Source organism: Labrus bergylta, chromosome 20, assembly GCF_963930695.1.
Source record: "Labrus bergylta chromosome 20, fLabBer1.1, whole genome shotgun sequence".
NCBI classification, from domain to species: Eukaryota; Metazoa; Chordata; class Actinopteri; order Labriformes; family Labridae; genus Labrus; species Labrus bergylta.
This window is the reverse complement of record NC_089214.1, coordinates 12,969,049-12,989,661: the sequence shown is the minus strand read 5'-3', so window position 1 is coordinate 12,989,661 and position 20,613 is coordinate 12,969,049. Positions and strand designations below refer to the sequence as shown.

The following is a 20,613-nucleotide window of genomic DNA, read 5'->3' as shown; positions in this document are numbered from 1 at the left end:
TCGATGGCTGTTTTCAAAAGTACTTTGTATGAGTTTGTAGTGCTGGTAACAAGTGGAAGACGAGTCTTTAAAGGTCAGAGGCTCGCTTGGTGGTACCAGGAGATTTTAATAAGGCCTTTCCCCAGTACTCAGGTATTGATTGCTATGCTTTGAGTGGAAGGATATCATAGATAATGTGATTTTCAGTGTGTTTCTGTTCAGCCGGGAGCAGTAACAGTTAAACAAATATGATATTTTTCGCTGAATGGGTAGCCTGAAATAATCTTTATACAGCTCTAACAAGCTTTTCTTTTAGGAAAAAAAGAGTCTGTTTGCTCAGTTTTATATTTAGGTTCGACTGCACAATCAATATGACAACTTTTGTTAAAGTTTGTGTCAACAAATATTGTGCTCTCATTATCAGGGCAACCACACAGCTGATTACAATTAGACGACAGCATCTTTCTTCTCGGCACCTTCCCGTGTTACGAGAACATTGAGAATTCAGCATGTTGTGTATATGTATGGGTGTAATTCTGCAGTTTAATCTCACTGATTAAGCCTCAAGCTGTTGTGTTTAAGCTTTTCAGTTTTGTTTCTTCTTTCCATGCCCCAAAAAAAGCCGCTCTGAACCTCATGCACGGAGCTCCAAAGAAAGCAGATGATGGATATGAGATAATTGGGATGTTTACAAAGTCTTTCACCTCAGCTTTCCTCACAGTTTCCCCCTCCTGCTGATCATCTGAATGGCACTGAAAGGCAACTGCTTCTGATTTTGACCCCAAATGGAGTGCTCTGTAGATGCTGCTTCCCCCCCCCCCCCTGGGATTGTATTGCAGGCTGTTATAGTGTGGGCATGTGATGTGATGTGATTTGTATTCAGAGAAAGGCGCCGGTGTGGTCTGCTCAGAATGGAATCCAGGTTTTTCATATTGCTATTGATCCCTTTAGGGCAGGCAGCGCGAGGAGGGAGACGAGTCCACTAAAATGAGTTTACTTGAGGCTGTTTGCAGATCAGAAAAATCTGGTCCAGGATGCTAATGGATGGGATCTGAGCGTTTGGATCCAGCCGGCCAGACAGCTCTGTTACTGAGCTCCAGAGACAGACAGAAAGTTCAGACTAACTTCTTGAGCAAAGTATGTTTTGCAACTGGTCAACTTTTTATCTAATGAATAAGGGCAGAGCGTCGCTGTTTTATTCACCGACTTTCGCAGTGTTTTGTTTTTCTCAACAGCCCTAATCAGAAGAGAACTGGCTGCAGGTACAGGAACTCCTGTTCATTGTGACAAAAAATACATGGGAATGCATCAGTTGATAGAAATATCAGATCTTCCTAGTCTCTCTTATAAACATCTTGCTATGATGCATTTTCATGGCCTCTCCAATAAGAAAGTAAATTTGTTTGTTTATTGTTCCAACATGAAACTGATTCTTTTTAATTCTAGATGTCGATCTTTAGCCATACAACCCTCTCCCTGTCTTTCTGCTTTTAAGACTAATATGTAAGAATGCTTCAAGAAGCAAGTAATCACTCGTCTAGACATTTCACTTTTAAATTTGAGTGTAAGCGCTTCATGTTAAAGAATCATTTTAATATCAAAGAGATGTTCACATGTGCAATATAGTTGAAGGTGCACTATGGAGTTTTGGTAGAGAAGTGTACAGATTCTGTGGTATATGTTCATAACTCTATACACAAACTGTCCTCAGAGGAAAATTTTGTCCCTGTAACACTGGTTGAAGATAAAATGCTACACTAGAAATTATAGTGGAGGGCCTGCGAAAGTGAAACCGTAACTCTCCAGGTAGCTTTTAAGCTCTAAACAGTGTTCCAGAGACACATTTTTGTTCTTTAAATAAGATGTGTGTATTCAGTTCAGAAAATATAGCATAGAATTGTGTTATGGTTTGGTCTTTTTCTAGTTTGGTTTTTCAGTGTTTAGTGTTTCTTTATGTTCTTATGTTTTCATCAGTCTTGAGTTCTGTGTGTCCTCAGTGTTTCTTGTATTCCTGCCTCTGTGTTTCTCTGTGTGATTGCCCTGATTGTCCTCACCTGTGTCTTGTTAGTCTCACCTGTGTCTGATTCCCCTGTGTATTTAGTCTCTGCGTTTCTGCCCTTTCCGTGTCAGTTCATTGTTGCATGTATGTGGATGTGGTGGTATGTCGTTCCTTGGTCTGTCAGTGTTTGCTCGTGCTTCTCTGTGGCTACGTGTTTTTTGATCCCTGTGTTTTTTGTTGAATCTTAGAAGTAGTTTTTGTTTGCCTTTTTGTTTATTAAAGACATTTAGTTCATTCTGCACTTGGGTCCACCTCTACTCGTTGTTTTACTCACCAAACCGTAAAAGAATTGTTTCACTTCTCCAACTTTAAAATGTCACCACTAAATCTACAGTATATAGTGCACCTTTAACATTTTTGAATTCCCTGATTTTTAAATGAGAATATTTATCGCTTCAGCACATAAGTGTCTGTGTATTTTTCCTGATCCTAACAACTCCATCAAACAGAAGCTGCCATTTAAACTTTTATGACCGTTGGAAACCGCAAAGCTGGATTTAGTCTGTTTGTGAATATCAAAGATTTGTGTTAAGGGGATCGAACACCTTATCCTGCGAGTGCAGCAGCGCAGCACAAAGGGCCAATGCCTCTCTGTGGCATTCCTCAGCTCCTCGTCGTGGTTGGTCCCTTTTCTCATCCCTTTTCTCCCGCCTCCCCCCTCTCGCCCTCCAGACGGGGGCAACAGATAACACTGCACTCTTTAGACACTCGACTGACTGATGGCATCATGAAAGGTTGGGGGTCAACCGTTGTTATCAGGAAGAGAGCTGTCACCTTTGCAGCAGGTGTGCGCCACAGATACCGGCACCCTCAGAGTTGCTTTGTGCGCGGTGTGTTGCCGTCGTCTGCAAAGGATTCTGGGAGCTGTGCCAGACTTCTGAGCCACTAGAGGAATCACTTTTACTGGGGAATTTTTTTTTCTTGCATGCAAGCGCACAAAACCAGAGCTGTGCACAAAAACTACACACAGCAAGCACACGCTGCAGTTTCATTTTCAGTAACAGTTTATAGTGATGGCCTCTATCCTTCTGTTTGGGTGAAATTTAATAATACATATAATGTCCTCGCTGCAGCACACACAGTCGTTTCCGAACATTAGGCAATTGTGGCACTCGGTGTACTGTCATTGCAGACAGTGCTTAATGGTGTCACTACTCTTCTTTAACCTCTGCTGCGAGGAAGGACTCTCTCTCCTCCATCTGGCCGGGTCGTCTGTGAGTATTGATTGACCGCTAACATCCGTTTCTCTGACTTTCAGAGAGAAGGAGAAGCAGGAGAAGCCCAAGGCCACATTTGGCGAGACTTGGCTGTTCTATGGTTGTCGACACAGAGACAGAGACTTCCTGTTCAGGTAAGCTGTATTGACCTCAGACAATATACAAAGAGTCCTAATATACATGTATATATAGACATTTACATTTTCCATATATTCTTTCCTAAGCCTTTTGTGAGTCAGACAAACACTTCTCCAAACCCACATCTCTATTCACCTTGCCACTGTATAATCCATGTAATGAAATCAGTGACCTGCATAATAAGCATTTCTATCTATGTGGGTGTTCTTTACTAAGTTCTATACATACATACATACATGCGAATATTAAGTCACTATTAAGAAATCAGCTCAAGGATATATTTTAAGATGTATGGGAAGGGAAAAGATATGAATCCAAGGCAACAAGGTCTTCACCTGTGAATGAAAAGGTGAATGTTTTTACGCGAGCAATTCATTGTAACTCAAGGCAAGAATATGCATAGAGGTTCTATGACTTGTATTAAAGTTGGAATCTGCTAGGCATTTCTTTTCTTACTGGGGAACTATTTTTTTCGACTGTTCAACTCAACTCACCACTGATTGTTGTCCTGACAACGGACCTTCTGCTGGGGCCCTCACTCTCATATTGCTGTAGACTAGATGAGAGTTTAAAATCACAGAATTTGAACTTGACCTCATTTTTATTTATATCTTCAAGGTAGTTTCACCCAGAACTCTTTGGCATATGCAGAAGGCGATGCATTGGCCAAATCTGCCATCTGGGGTTCTGAATCTCACAGCGCTACATCCATTTTACTGGCACCAATGCTTTCTTCTTCTTTTGTTATTTAAAGGCAAACAGCTTTTAGATGGGCTATAGTCAATGCATGCATTATTATTATTATGGTATGCATGCGTACCACACTGGTAAAATGATTAAAAACAAATGTTTTTATGATGAGATAATCTGATTTCTCAAAGATGAATGACTATTGGAATATTCAAAATTCATGTATGATTCTTGGAATAAAAACTCAAATCCTTTAAAGGAGCAGTATAGATAAATGATATCTACTGAATCAAATCATAAACCATACTTACTTACTGACCTTACTTTATCATCATGTTGAAGTGCTGGCTTCTCTGACAACAACTTAGCAGCCTGTAGTTCCTCCTCCTAAGTTTTGTTTCTGATCTGGAATGGTCGGTATTGGTTTTGACCAGAGACGGTAGGTGGTTTTAAGGCCCCCTCCCTTGGCTGTTTTGGAAGCCCCTCGGTCTGCCAGGCAAACATCAAACCTACAGGTGTTGCAGCGATGAAAGCAGGTTAGGCAAGCCAACTGGTTCAGATATAACCGATTATACCTGACCTTAAAAGCCTCTGCGTTTATCTAATAAGCTCCACGAACAGAAACGTGGTCAAACTAGGATAAATACTGAAGATGTTTTTGAAAAATGGAGTCTTTCAAGACTGATGCAGAGCTGGCTAAACACTGAAGCTTCCATATCTGGGACGTGCCAACTTGTGTGTGTATGGACTTCAGGGAGGAGGGCCTTTAAATGCTACGTGTCAGTCACAGATTGCTCGTTTTTTAAATTTCCAGAGCAGTTAGGCTCAGAATCCAACAAATCTAACAAATCACAAATCTTACTTCTCTTTTTGTTTTGAGTAAAACGTCATATTTGAAATATGTTAGGTAGACATGTTGCTTATTGGCAAGTATCTAATGTTAGGAAGGCTTCAAAGAAAAGATGGATTTATGATTGAAAAAGGGTTACTCATAGTGACAGCTCACATTATCATACACCTCACTTGTTTTCCTGCTCCAGCTTTTGTTTTTGTTAAACTGCCCACAAGTTCATTTTTTTATAGAATTTTGCTGATTTAGTTCAGCAGTTTGTGTCAATGTAAATATCCTGGAACAAGGTCAATAGGTAGATTTCATATGAAGTCCTAAGACCGTTACTGAGGAAAACATGAAACAGATTTTGCAATTACAGGAAAATTCACCGCACGCAGAAAAGCTCACGTCCAGTTTTACATACAAAGTTGACAACTTATTCGGTTACAAACAACAGGGCGATATTCAACAAGCTTTAAGAAATGTTTGAGTTTTGTTTTGAAGGCTTTTGAAGTAGTTGTCACAGTCCTTGACTTGTGCTGGGTACTTTTTTTCCTGGAATTTGTGCCTCTAAAAGAAACCACCTTTACTTTTTTGTCTTGGTTCACTGTCATGGCTCTTACCGGCACAGTTTCAAGGCACACCAGGCAGCTGTTTCAACAAAGAAAAAGACAGCATTAAGAAAAGCCTAGCAACAACTGTAAATTGTAATAGCATTTAAAAGCTAGAGAACTGTATACTTAACCTGGAAGGTTTCAAATCAATTAAACCTAAAGAGGAAACTGAATTTCTTCACATACACGTGCCTGCTGGTCACAAATATCACTCCAGATGGATGCATATTCAGATTCAGATTCAGATTCTTTATTGTCCCACAAGGGGAAATTTGCGTTGCAACAGGAGCACACAGAAGACAAGAAACACAAGGACAACATCCACCATAAAACATAAACCAAAATGAATTAAAAAAAATCAGACAACACAGCAAAAATATAAAAACAACGCAATAAGATCAGTCAAGAGCCCATACCAGAATGGAAATTCAAGTTATTAAAGTGCAAAGTGGATATGTTTCTTAATATTGTTTCTTAAAGAAAAGTCTGTTGGCTGAATACAAGTTTTCCATATTACCTTAAAGATGATACTCTAAGTCAGTGTAGTGTTCACAGTTGTTTCCTCAGTCGATGCAGCTGTGAGCTTTTTGAAGGTTAATCCTAAATATATCTGATAAAAGATTAATTTAATCCACCACAGAGAACTGATTTTGAATCAACAGGCAGACTCTGTACTTGATGCAAATTTGATCAAACTCAACTGAACCACATCTCTATTGTTTATTTCCTGGAGGGGTTTTATATTAGATTTTCTTTATTGTATTTTTTTTTTTTTTGTGGTTTAGTGCTCCACACTGACACAAGGTTTTCTTGACATAAACCCTCCATATGCTGATCCTTACAAACTATCAGAAGTCTGTATTTGTATTGTGAATAACAATTGAATCCAACATGTTTCTACACCTACTTGGATTGACCTCGTGTTTAGTTAAAGCGCTGTAGATTGACATCCACCTGCGAGGAGATCATTGCTCTGATCTCTCTGCCTTGGCTTTACTCGCTCCTAAACACGTGCTAATTGATCGCCTCCTGCCACTATCGGGCAGCACGCGTGCACTCGATGCTGGTGCAGCGATCAAGTTCTGCTGCAGGATTAAGTACAGCGTGAATGGATTAGCATCCTTAAACACACACCAACAGATCACAGAGGATGCTGTTTGTTCCCCTTTGTCTCCTCTATCCCTTAGTTAAATACCGACACACAGGCAGGTAGTGGACTGTGTTTGTTCGCAGTGTGGGCTTCTCTGATGAACACCCCCGCAGTGTTGACCAAAGCGATTAGTCTGTGTTTTTATGAGCCACCCATGAAGAGTTGTACTCAATTTAAATAGGTTAGCAGAATGAGAACAACATACCTGCAGCTGAATTGGCTGCCTGCATTCATTTCTGTTGGATTTCTGTCAAAGTAAATACAATTTGGTGTTCGGCATAGCCTTTCCAAAAATAAAACCTGTTCATCATAATTTATAGTATTTCAGATGAAGAGGTTGTAAGAAGAGAATTGAGACTTAAACTTGCTTTATTGTTGCATAAACAGCCTTTTATTGTTCTAAACCATAGATTGTATATACTGTATAAGAAGATGGATGACATGACATCTCCCCCAAAGTGAAACCAAAATATTTGTAGCCCCTCCCACTGAGTGGCTGCAGTAGAGAGGTCGCAAGCTCCATCTCCTCCATGTTATCAGATCGTATATAGGTCAAACTATAAATTGTAAATACATGTCCAAAAACATTTTTTATTACGATTTCAGTCACTATATTTAGTTTTCATTGTGCTGATCTATGTCTATAAATGCGTCCCCTGTGGTGCTTTGTGCACTATATCTTTTCTTTATTAATTTAAAGAGGACATATTATACCTCTTTTCCACCTTTTCAAACAGTCTCCTGTGGTCTAAATGAAACAGTGCTTTGGTCAAAATATAACATGAATCAAGCACCAGAGGAGGTTTGTGACCCTGTATAAACCAGCTCTCTCAGAACGCTTCGTTCTGGTGTGTATGTCTCTTTAAATTCAATGAGCCTTCAACCTTCAACCTTCAATCTCACTAGCAGGTAAGAGAAGGAAAATGAGTGAAACAATAGTGAACACAAACATAAGAGTCATTGAACTTTCAGTAAATGTAAGCGTCTGCTTTAAACCAACACAAGAGTATGTTGTGCTGTACACTTATCCTTTCCCCCCTTCTCTGACTTTTCTCTTCATGTACAGTGGCTGCTGCTGGGATCACATCAGCGTCCGTGATTTTGCCACAGGCTGTTGTTTGTATAAACACTCTGAGGAGTCTGGCTGATTTGGGCTTGACTGTTCTCTAAGAAGTCAGCTGTCTTTCGTCATCTGCCAGTTTTTGCTCAAGCGGTTATCACTCTCTGATGATTCATATTCAGACGTCAAACAAACAAGGCTCCGCCATCATTCTTCTCGTTTTCCATGTTGTTTTTTTTCTCTCGTTCAAACAGACTTTCTAATCACACATCTTGCTCAAAAGGACGTGATCTCTTTTAATGACTCTTGTCTTCAGTCAATGGTTGGATTGTAAACAAAAGCCAGGAGGATGACTCACATTAAACAAAGGCTCCAAAACTCATCCCCACCTTCTAGTATTTTCACACAAGTATCCATGTGTTATTGGAAAATGCCTTATTATAGTCTCGGGCTTGCTGCGAACCACAGACCCCCGAGGCGAAGACCTTCACCCATGATCTTTGAGTGTGCGTATTCTCTGTTAGTGTGTTTCCCACTGCTTAGATTTAAACAAGGTGCTCTGAGCTTCAGTTAACCCTCACTCCCTCTCCACCTTCCTCTTCCTCACCCCAGGCCCTGTAAAAAAGAAAAACACTGAGGCAGAAGGAGTATTAGTTGGCAAGCGGACCACATAGAGAGAGAGCAAGGTTACACCAAACTGCAAGGCTGTGAGGATTGTAAAAAGATGCTTGAACAGGATCTCAACCTTGCTAGTGAGACCCGGATTAATTTGCACCTCTCTTGTTAAAAAAAGGACAAATTGGTTGTTTACCATCAGTGTTGTGCTTTATCAAGCTTCATACAGTTGTTTTGCTTTGTGAAGGGTTTGTATTTTTTTTTAGACAGTAGAAGCTTTAGTGGAATCTTGAGGGAGTCTGTGAGGCCAGAAGTTTTAAACTTGTAAAAATGAAAGAAAAAAAAAATGGAGAGGTGTTATCTCACAAGGTTTTTCTCTTTCTAATGGAAAACTTATTTTACAAACCAGGAACTACTGGTCCAGGATTACTGTAACAACCTTGAAGGAAATTGGATTTATAATTACCTGAAATGTTTGGATGTGTCACTGCAATCCTTTTTCCTTTTGCCCAGAGAGGAGCTGGAGGGATTTGTGTCCAGCGGTACCCTGAGCCACCTCAAGGTGTGTTTCTCCAGAGACAGCGGGGAGGAGGACGGACGACCCAAATACGTCCAAGACAACCTGCTAATTAACAGGCAACATGTCACCGACATCCTGCTCAAACAGAACGGTTACCTCTTTGTCTGCGGGTGAGTCTGACACTGAGATGAATGCATTTGTATTATTATCAGTGTTCCCCTGGCATGGCGGTGTTATGTTGTGACACTTCTGTGTGAAAGGACTACAGATCATCCCTCTCAGTTGCAGCTGTTTTTTTTTTTTTTTCAGTGCCCTGGGTAAATTTGCATGTCTAGACTATTATGAAAGGTCTCTCTGAAGCATGGAGTTAACTTGTACATCTGTATAGACGCCTTTGTTTGGTAGAATGTTGTCCATATGTTTGTATTTACTTCAGCGTTTTCACAGATATCTTTGCCAGTTTTTCTCGTCACAACAACGCTGCTTTTCTTGCGATAACTAGTTTATTTCAGTTGTTTTATCAAGGCCTTGACTTATTTTATCTCTACCTTAGGATAACAAACCTGTCCCCCCCCCCACCCACCCCCCACTATAATGGATTAATTTTTAATTAAAATAACAAAGCTTGTTTTCTCTTGATAAGGGATAACTTTCTAATGAGCTAGAAATCAAAACAACAGACTGGTCACTGTGGCCATGCTGCCACTGCCCACACTAAGGTGAAGGGTCTACAAGAGAAATGAGTCAAGATCTCCAGGAACAACCAGAAATGAGTTACTATCACAGGAAAAGGGAGTGAGTCAAACGTATGGATGCATTTCTGCTTTTGAGAGGCTTCTGTAGTTTGTTTGACAAAAATTGTATGGATGGATCGTGAAACCTTGGAAATGTTTTTCTTTATTGCAAGTTTCCTTTAGATACAAAATCATACACTTTTCAAAATTCTAGTGTAGCTGTTGTACATTTTAAGATACATACAGTTTTTATTCCCTCCTTATTTTGAGTTCCCTTTCCATTAACAAATCACATAAGGCAGTGAAGGCATATTCACAGTGTTTCACAACATTGTAAAAATACAGGTGAAGCCACTGTGCTGCATGAAATATAATCTTTTATTTCAGCTAGTATTATTCAGGCTATTAGAATAAACAACGGCTGAGCTGCTTCTCAGGGGGGATTATTGCCAACAGGAGAGAGTGAGGGACAAAAACCCTCCATATGCTGATAAACAGCATGTAGCCTGTGGACAGAATGCCTTTTTGGATGCTGCAGTGGACATTAGAGTTGTGTCAGAGACATGATGTAGCCATGAAGCAATTCAGTGCCAAGTGCAGACAACAACTACAGCTGTCGGCTGCTGACAAGTTCTGCTCCCAGCAAGGCAGATCAATCATAAAATATTCATAAAAGGTGCCGAAGTGCCTTGCTCTTAAGCAAGTTGCTCAAAACTCCTGTGTGTCTCTTGCTCCGGCTGACCTAACACTGATGCAACTACTTGTACAGTTTCGAAGCATTCACTGTGTGCACATACCTTCTTTTCACTTCTTATCAAATACACACCCTCTCTGTCAGTATAAAGATGCAAAGACACAGCAAACACACCTTTATATAAAAAGTGTCAGGTCAACCTTTGTATGGCTCTATATCTCCTTTTATAAAGGTGTTTGTCGTTTCTCATCACTGCCAGGCTGCTCAGCTCACTTTTTGAGTAAATGATGTTTGAAACATCAGAGCTGGCTGAATTCCTCAGAGTCTAAAACTTCACTTAAAGTCCACAGGATGATGAATCTCTCACAATATGCTGCCACAGCAAGATAGAGATTTCAGCAATTTCCTTCCAGGATGCATTCCTGGACTGGCAGCCCATGCTGCTTCCACAAAAAAAAAAAAATGGGCTTGCCTCTGTGCTTAAGACTGTGATATTTCTAATACTCTTTTCTCCATCAGAGATGCTAAGAACATGGCTAAAGATGTGAATGACACCCTGATAGAGATGATCAAGAAAGAGCTTCAAGTGGACCAGCTGGACGCCATGAAGACACTGGCGGGGCTGAGAGAGGAGAAACGCTACTTACAGGACATCTGGGGCTGACAGCAGATGACAAGATAAGGGAATTCTGCAGCATCCACTGTGCTCTTTTACACCTCCCAAAAAAATCAAATCAGCCTTCTCAGCTGTAACCTCCAGAACCATAAAATTGCAGATGCTGAAGCCCAGACTGAGTTTACACCAGCCTTTGCCTCAAAGATGGAATGTAGCTTGCTGACCCGGGGATATCAGCCCACTACATCATCCTGGGCTTTGCTGTTTGAACAGAAATGACCTTGGTCAGGGCAGTGGTGCTGGAGATTGGTCCTGCAGTGTGAAAATGCTTTTAGTGTCGACAAGCCTCTTTTCCTGCCTTCATCCTGTCTGGGGAAAAGGCATTTACTTCCGTCGGCTATGATGGAGTGACTTTGATGAGACCGAGAGCGTGATATACCTACAACCTAGATGGAAACAACACAGCAATTTTAAAGTACAGAAGAAAACAGTAAACGGTTTATTGTCATTCAGAAAGGAAGAAATCATTTTTAAACATAGCGAGTACTTTGTTTGGAATGTGTCAAACCACCTTTGAATGCCCCAAAGTTTACATCAGAAATCACTTTGAGTCTAAATTCTTACTTTATTTCTTTCTGCTTCTTTTTGAATGAATAAATAATGATTTTAAAGTGCATCAGAAGAGAGTTCATTTTCTTAAGTATTTTCTGGAATCCTCATATTTTCATCCTAAATACTGTGTTATTATAAACCTATCAGTGTTTCCCCTACCATTATATTAGGGGGGCGGCCCTCCAAAAGTTACTGTTTTTTTTAAATTTCTTTCAATAAAATGGGACTTTTGCCAGTGATTTATAGCTTTACTGTGTTAAATTTAATTTTAAGACTATTTTAAAACTATAAATCATTGTCTGTCTCCCCCAGCTGACTGCCAGTTTTGGAGAGAATGAACTCCAACTTTTCTAAGTCCTGCAAACTTGACCAAAATCTCTCAAACTGTGGGGAAAACAAACACAACTGTGCCTTGTGTGATCAAGAATTAAAATACAATTTGGCGTAAACCTTTGTTGTCTGCTGCTTTTTTTCCCCATTTGTGAACACAGGTGTGTTTGGAGATGACCTTATTCTAGTTTCTGAAGTACAGCTTTAGAATGTAGGACTGAACAAGCGGTGCATGTTCAAGAGGCAATGGGAATAATTTGAGAGCTAATGAACTGTGATTGATTGGAAGTGATTGTTTTATTTAAATTCAGAGATAATTTAATTGTTGAAGGTGACTTTGGTCAGAAGATGAAGTCACACTCTGCTAATTGAAGGCTTTTCGCAATGGGCCTCTTAACGCTGATCAGAGCCCCAGAGAGAGAGGCTTCTCAGAATTAAATCTTCTAACAGCAGTCTTCTTATTTATAGTCTTGTAGGAAAGGGAGAGAAAAACATGTTTACAATCTCGGCTGCCTGCGCCGTAGATGACACCCCATTCGCTACATTTCTGAGTGGAGTAAACAAAACATGCGCTGTGCCAGAAAACAATCCCTGATGGTGAATAATTGGTTTAATACATTGTGGTCGACGGTGGAGCTGTCCTTGTGTTTGTCCAGGCGGAGCTGGGTGCACCTCAATGTCCTCATCTCTCATCTCCAGCTGCTTTGCCCAAGTCACAGGAATAAAGGACAAAATCAAAATAATGATGCTGTGTGCGGCTAATAGCACCACCAATCTCATCTCACACACTCATGGTGATACATGGCCTCCATTTAAACCAATTTGTTGTTGGAGGAATGACAAAAACTTGCATGAAGTGCACAAAAAGGAAAGTTTCATCAAAGTGGCATGAGTGATCATTAACAGTGAATAATTTAAGAACCAGGAAGTACACTTGAAGCAGTACTGCCCTTATTTACCCATCCTATTAACATGCCCCCACCTCCATTTAAAAAATGACCCTCGCCATAAGATGGAGAGCCTGCCGACTGCTCGTCTCACCCTGTCCAACTCCCACCTAGGACTGATGAAATTTTAAATTATGTCTTCATAATTAAAAAGGTTCACAGTGGCGTTTTTTTGTCCCACAGCGTGAGCAAAAGACGGAGCTGAGGAAACGGTCAGGAATAAATCAAAGCGCTGGAGGTCAGTGCGACCGCAGAACCGAGCACCTCCATGATAGATACCCCCTTGTTAAGACGGGCTTAAATGAAGCAGAAAGATGTGTGCTGAAGATAATGACTGTTATTATGGAAGTGTTGAGTGAGCCAAGTGGGGAGATGCACTCTATGTCAATGAGCTAAGAGACTTTAGAAAGACCTGCTTAGCACGTGGCTTCCCTGGTGCAGCAGGTACAAGCTTTGATGACAGGGTAGAGTAAGTGGAGCCTCCCACACCCTCTGCTAAGAAGTGTGCCTTAATTAGGCTCGTGACAATATGTACAATATGTCCAATTCATTTAGCTTAGCTCTGAGTTTCAGGAGTAAAAAGAAAGTAAAAAATGTCATCCTTTCGGAGGGGATTTAAGGAGGTTCAACAAATATACTTGTTAGTTTGTCTGTGTGTATGTTATATGTCATTTTAACTAACAAGTTTTAAGTTTCCATAGTTTACTCAGTTTCAATGAACAATTTAGCTGGTTTAAAGATGACAACATAAGTAACCTCATGCACACGGCCTGAGGTCAATGTTTCCAAGTCCAAATACTGTCAAAATGACCTGCTGATTTGTTCCAGGGTACAGGTTTTATAAATATAAGGTATTTGAGAAATCATTAGCAATCCACTGCTTCTTTATCGATAAGCAGCCCAAAAGACAAGAGAAGAGAAGTGAAAATCTGGTGGTTAATTGGGCTATATTTCAAGTTTAAACTTCATATTTGATAACTCTATAGCTACAGTAAAGCAACTGCCAATGCTAGCAATTGACCACTTGCTAGGTAATTGTACACGGATCAATGAAGTGACTAAATGTTAAAATAGTGTTAGGTCATGTGGGGGAAACTCCTACTTGGTGTCTAATGTCGTAACATAATTCTAGCTAATGTAATGTTAGCTAGGACTTCCTCGCTAACACAGCTTTAGCCCGGTGATGTTGTCATTGATATCTATCTGTAACTAATATCAAATATGTTATTTTACCTTCAAATGTGGCTACTTTTGACCCTCCTGTTTTTTGTGTCAATTTCTTGTTGTTTGCTGTTTTAATTAAGAAGCAGGGAATTTAGACATTTAGCACATTGCCTACATTTATGCAACCTATGACTTTGAGTCTATTTCTATTCTACTGTTGAGAGAGCCACTTTGAGCGTTCATCATTTCATCTTTGATCAAGCCCTCTTGGATAGCCAACATTGTAGTTTATGTCGGGCGGATGAGGTTTTTCTACAGTTTGGAAGTTGTACTTCTTTGGAGAAGTATTTTTTTTCTGCATACTGTAAGTGAAGTCAACAGAGAGCTTCATCTTCTATCACCTGTGTTGTACCATTAAAGGAGACACCTCCACTCTGTCTCCGCTGTTCGCAGTCTGCAGTCAATGACCCAGGAATGTCAACTCAGCTTTTTGATGTGGCATCAGTGACAGTAACACACATAGACACACACACACTCACTGACACACACCTTGAGCTGCAGTCAGTCTGCTCCCCAGAGTCCCAGCTGTGCACAAACACGTTACTTTCAGCATCTGTCAGGAATACTGGAGGAAATCCATGTTTTTCTAAAGAGGCCGCGGCGCTTCTATTGAGTTTCCTGTTTTCACTGTGAGTTGCCAGCGTTGTTCTGGTCTGTGTTTATTGATGGAGCAGGAGAGATACCCCTGTTTTCCGATTTGGCGGAACAAACATTTGCTGCAATTGATGCTGGCAGGAGAAGAAATTATTTTATAAGAAAGTATGGCTCTCCCTGAGGCTTTATAGACATATTTATTTGTTAGACTCTGCTGGCCGAGGAAGAACACTGTAAAGAAATCTGAAAAACTCAAATATCTTATCACTGAGATTACCTGTGACCTGTTTAAGACTGATTGCACACACAAGTCAGGCATTGGATGTCCAAATGAATTCAGTAGGAACTGCTTGGCTCATCAAATGTCTGAATGATGTCTCAGTGATGAATGCTCTTTCTGTCTCCATTAGTCAGAGAAATGCAAAAATTAGTTGGGCATTTTTAAACTTACAACGACGGATGAACACTTAGGAGAATTTATGGCCTCCGCCTTCCTCACAGCCATAATGACTTATGCAAATGTGAGGTTAAGTGCTGGGATGAGACTGTTCAGCAAAAAAAAAAAAAAAAGGGATGCATGTAAAATCAAGGATGGATGGAGGAATAATGTGAATTGTTTGCACTTGACATTTCTACATTTTGTTCAGGATATTCTGATTGTATGTTAGCATGGAGATCAATCAATATGTCCAAAAGTTTACATTCTCCACATGCCTGTGCCATTTCCTTGGTCTCAGGGTGATTCTTTCTGCTCCAAGAGAAAATAGAATGACAGAAAGGTCTAAAATAGTTCTAAGAATGGAGATGGCAAGAAGATAGAGAGGGTCAATGCAGTGACACTTGATTTTTTAAAGACATTTAGCACAGGAATCATTGCACTGAGCCCCAGTAAATGCCATTTCAGTCATTGTTTTCAATGTGAATGGGCCTTTAGTCTTTATAGAGGCATCTGAGAGGTAATGACATACCCAGTCTTTTCACCGTCCTATCGCTAAAACTCCACCATGGCAGCACTGACTGTCCTAATCTCACCAAGTGCCTGATAAGCAGCCATGATCCGTCTGGCAAGTGGGGCTCATCAGTGGCAGATTAATGTCCAGCTGTATTCCATGCAGTAGCTGTGAATGGGAGGCAGAAAGTAGAGTGACATTGTAGAGGGGATGATTAACTGGTAGGAGGATCAAATTGGTGAAAATATATAGAAAGATCAGAGATTGAGAGGGCATATGAAAAGTTTTCTTTTTCTTAAAAGAAAAAGAGAGATGAGAGGAAAAAAGTGGTGAGGATAAAACGGTGAAAGACAACAGGTACAAGTAGGAGTTGCGAAATGTAAGAGGTCCATGACTCTGAATTTATTACAGTGCTTTTGTGCAGCAGGAGGCGAACCAGGGTGAGTTACAACATAACCTGACCTCTTTTTTTAGATTTGTCTCCTGTAGAGATGGCCTCAGAGTCACCCCACAACAAACCCAAAGACTTTTGGACATTTATTTTTTAAAAAGTACACCACAAACTTCCTGTTTTGTTGCTTAAAAAAGGGTCCAAGAGCAATGTAAAAAGTGTACACCTTCATCAAGCACTGAACATGGAAAAGAAGTGATATACAGGCCCTGAGGTGAAAGAATGCATTAAGGATGCATTTAAAAAAGGAGCGACTGTGTGTGATTAATCATCTTCCCACAACGTGACAACCCATGTGCTTGCAATGGGACGGCTGGGATTTTACTCAGTAATTACTGTGTTATTGAAAATCTATATGCACAAAGAGCAATTACACAGGTTACAGCATAAACAGTTTGTATTGTAGTATGTGTCAGTGTTAAAGGAAAGTCCTGCATCGACAAAGGGACGATGTTTTCTGTCTACTTTAAAGATGGGGCATTAAAGGAGTGAGATGTGCAGAGGTATACATATTCAAGTGGAGATTAAAAACTCCATATCGCCACAGGGAAACAAAGTGCTGTGGAAACTTAATATTAAAAACAGACTTTTAGCAAGGCACCAGTAGAAAGTCTGTAACACTTTAGCATCTTGAATATTTTTTTTTGTTTGATTGTTTGAGAGCCCATTTTATAGGCTCTGTGTATAATTCTGCTGCTTGGGGTCTCCTAATTAAAAATAATAAAGTAGTGTGATGATATTGTGACAGTGGATGTTACGAGTTGTTGTATTCAGTGTTACACAACCAAAATGTTGCTAAGAACATGATGAGACTTACTGTAGGTATCAAGTTGGCAAGAGGTGCTTATACAGCTTTTGTCCTTTCATTTAAAGGAAGTAGCGACAGATAAAGATTAGGTAGAGGATGAATGTAAAAAAGATAAATAAGTAAATGTAAAAGGTAAAGTTGATGTATTTATGTTGAAGCCTTATCAAGCCTGTACTCCACTGTGTTCAGATGTTAGCTAGCTCTGCTAACTTCACTTATCATTCGATGCTAAAGCTCCATTCGCTCAATACTCTGGAAACCAGATGAGTACACTTAAAAAAGTAAAGTTGATGAAGCCTATGTTAGAGCTCCATTTATTAGCTTTCTCTTGTAACAAAAACCTTCTAATGAATTTCATACTATGGCCTTGTTTTTGGTAGATATTACTCTTGTAGCCCTTTGTGTCCAGTGTACCATGTGTTCTTAAAAGTGTTTATATACCTACTCTTGTGTCCTAGTCTTTCAATGTCATCACAGTAATTAAAAAAAAAAAGATAAAAGTTTTGCCACTTAATAAGAACAGCGAACTGAAAGATGCTAACACACGTCAGCTCAAGGCAATAGCTTAGTTTGCTCACTATTATCTTTTGGCTCTCCAAGACTCGCCTTTCAAATTAAAAAATGTTATTAACCAAAGTTAATATAAAACTACAAATTTGAGCGTAATCTAAACCAAACACGATTGAACCTTTAAGTATGTTTAATCACATTTTCAGGAAGGCCTATAGAATTGCCACTCTACACTGTTCGGATGATCAAATTGAGCAAGAAAGCAACTTCTCTCCTATAACACCATAAAAAAAAAAACACATTTGAGTGTTATATTACAGAATGCATTACATCATCAAAAGACCAAACTATTAGACACCCACACACTCCGCTCTGGATCTCATTTTTCCCCGAGGGCCATTAAACTAGAGTTTGATCCAAAGTTAGTGATTAAAAAGAGCTTAAACATGGCGGACACTTTTTTGGAGACATAATGTAACAAAACACTGACACGGCTGTTGCTTAGTAACTGGTGTGGCACCTGATCTTTCATCACTGCACTCATATTAGAAAGAACATTATTATTTGCAGTCAGTACGTCTTAGCTTTAAAATAGACGCAACAACAAAGAAATGAAAAGTATGAAGTGATGCTGAAGAGGTTAATGATAGAAGAATGAATGAAGGAAACATTGCTTACCTAATATAACACTTCAGTGAAGAGTGTCACACATTTGATCACATTATATAAAGGAAACACATTTTTAGACTGAAGCAAGATTTCCATTCATAAATAAAACAAAGCAGCTTGTATTCATTTGAATTATGACTTTTTTCTATTCAAACAAAAGTCATGACAGTGTGATAGTGAGCCAGGATGCATAATACCGGCGCCATGAAACAGGAGCAGCTAAAATGGAACTCATCCATCATTATTTGTATCTAATATATCCGTCCTTTCTACTGTGAAAATACATTCTCAGAAAAAAAGGCCAATAAAGCAAAATAGAAAATCTGAATGAAAAACACTGCATCCACCAACTTGTAATTAATCTGGAACCAAAATGATATTAAGACTAATCTAAAAATAGCCGATTTGAAGAGTACATGAGTAACTTTCAGAGGTCTGTCTTTATTCTGCCTGATTTGGCAATGCATTGGATTAGTGTCATCTGGGAAAAAAAAGGTTATCAATAATTGTAGACAGCCTGCAGATTAATGTGTTCAGATTGAATTTGGATGTGCTTTCATTTTGATAGGGACGCTGCGATTAAAACAGTGCCAGGGCAGGGCAGGGAGTTTTTTGCCCTTTGATTAGTTTCAACTTTGATCCATAGCTGTGCTGGTCCTCATATGCTCTTAAATTGGTCTTCAATACGCCTGTTTACTTAGAGATCAAAAATGATTCTACATTGATTTTCATGAAATGATTTAAGCAGGACAACCACTAGAATTGTGTAATATACTCACTTTGTCATATATCAGCATATATTGTAAAATGATGTTCATAAACATTGTAATGATGTTTAACGTGTCTACCATTAAAAGGTGAAAAAAACCCAGATATTTCTGAATCAATTGCAGTGTCATGGATAAATGCTCAATCACGTTTCTTCACTAACTTTGTATGAAGAAGAAGCTGAATAACAAAGAAAAAAGAAAATGCAGGTCAAGGTCTAATGAGCTTAAATTAATCAGGTGTGTGGTTCCAAAATGCAACTAAAGGTTACCATAGTAACTGGTGAGCTTGCTTTTAATGGACATTACATTAAGAGACCTCACTCAAACATAAGCTTATAATTGAAAGAGTGTAATTACTATCACCTTCATTTTTACCCTTTTCTGGCCAGACCTTGGTTAATTTGAAGAACTTAAAAAGACCCTTTTCTGTTTTGTTTCTGAAATTTCAGGTCTCATTGGTGAGTTGGATGCCACTGTTGAAATAATTATGAGCAAAGAGGAAGTTCCAAGATATAAACCATTTTCTTACCAAGCTTTAACAGATTAAAATATTTTCTGTTTTGATAAACTAAAAACATAATAGCAAAGTGGAAGCCGCCGTAGCAGTCACAATGGAACAGATTTTCACCAACATTGTAGTTAGTGATGATGTATTTGCTTCAAACTTGAATGCAACAATACGCACTGTGTGATATGAAACACATGATGATGATTGATTCCTCTATTTAACATCGATTTCTCTGGTGAACGTGCCCACAAGGGAACATTTTACGGAGCAGCCATGTCTCCATGCAAATAATTCCATTTAGTGCTGTTGGGTTCTTTTACTTTTACTTATATTATATCCTGACCCTTAATCATAATACTTAACTCTTCATCCCATATTACTCACACTTTAACTACTTTTCTCTCTCTGACTTAGTTAAATGCAGTTAATTAAGACCACCAATGTCTCCAGGCTTAAATCCGTTCCTAAATGTTTAGCTAACCCAGCAGTGTCTTTCTTGGCCCAGAGGACTGAGATCCAAGGTTAATGCTCTAGTCACACTCCTGTCTGTACAGCATATCTTCCAAACTAATAGATTCAATGAGCGTGCCATCCATAATTAAAACGAAAACCTTACCACAAAATGAAAAAGTCAGCCTCTGTATGAGTCTGCCATGCGTTTAAGTCGAGAGGTGAAACATTATGTATGTACAGTATGCATGTTTACCTGCCGTGCACACACTGCTGAAGCTTAGATTTTATGCAGTTTATCTGTGCACTAGCCGTGGTTTTATCATAAATCACTGCCTCTGACAGACATCTCAAGTTTTCATACAAGCTCATGAACCTCACTCTGGGAAAGCAGGGAGTGGGTGTGACATCTGAGTGCAGAGATTACATTTGGTGAATCTCAGAGGAGACCAGGAAATAAGGATAAGAAAAGTTTAAGCTGACTCCAATCTGTTGTGAAAGGGTATAGTCTGGTGTAGGATGACAAATGTTCAGCATCTACTCACAAACTAGACTCTAAAATGATGAGAAATTTGTATTTTTTTTTTGCTGTATTTTCTTGTTTAAGATGAAATTAATTGCTGCCTTAATTGCTGTGACAGTTGCCATTTAGTATTATTCTGATCAAATACCAAAGTACCAGAGGTGTCACAGCGGTGCTATGCAAATATCTGCATAATAATTCTGGAGATTAATAAAACAAAGCAGCTTGTAGCTGTCATCATATAAAAATGCAAAGCACTGCACATACAAGATAAATACAAGCAACAGTCCTTATCAAGGTCTCAACTCTCGCTTTGTTCCCATTTAATTAGAGAATACATCCAGATTCT

The 20,613-nt window shown here is 39.4% G+C and overlaps 1 protein-coding gene across 1 annotated transcript in view; it reads left to right on the top strand.

Moving 5' to 3' along the window:
- The window catches only part of mtrr (5-methyltetrahydrofolate-homocysteine methyltransferase reductase), a 28,985-nt gene extending 17,006 nt beyond the window's left edge, over positions 1–11,979 (top strand). The window contains exons 13-15 of the mRNA XM_020646603.3: positions 3,297–3,389; positions 8,868–9,044; positions 10,822–11,979. Of these exons, the coding sequence (XP_020502259.2) occupies positions 3,297–3,389; positions 8,868–9,044; positions 10,822–10,966 (415 nt within the window). The 3' untranslated portion in view covers positions 10,967–11,979. The remainder of the gene's footprint in view (positions 1–3,296; positions 3,390–8,867; positions 9,045–10,821) is intronic.
- The last annotated feature ends 8,634 nt before the right edge of the window (positions 11,980–20,613 follow it).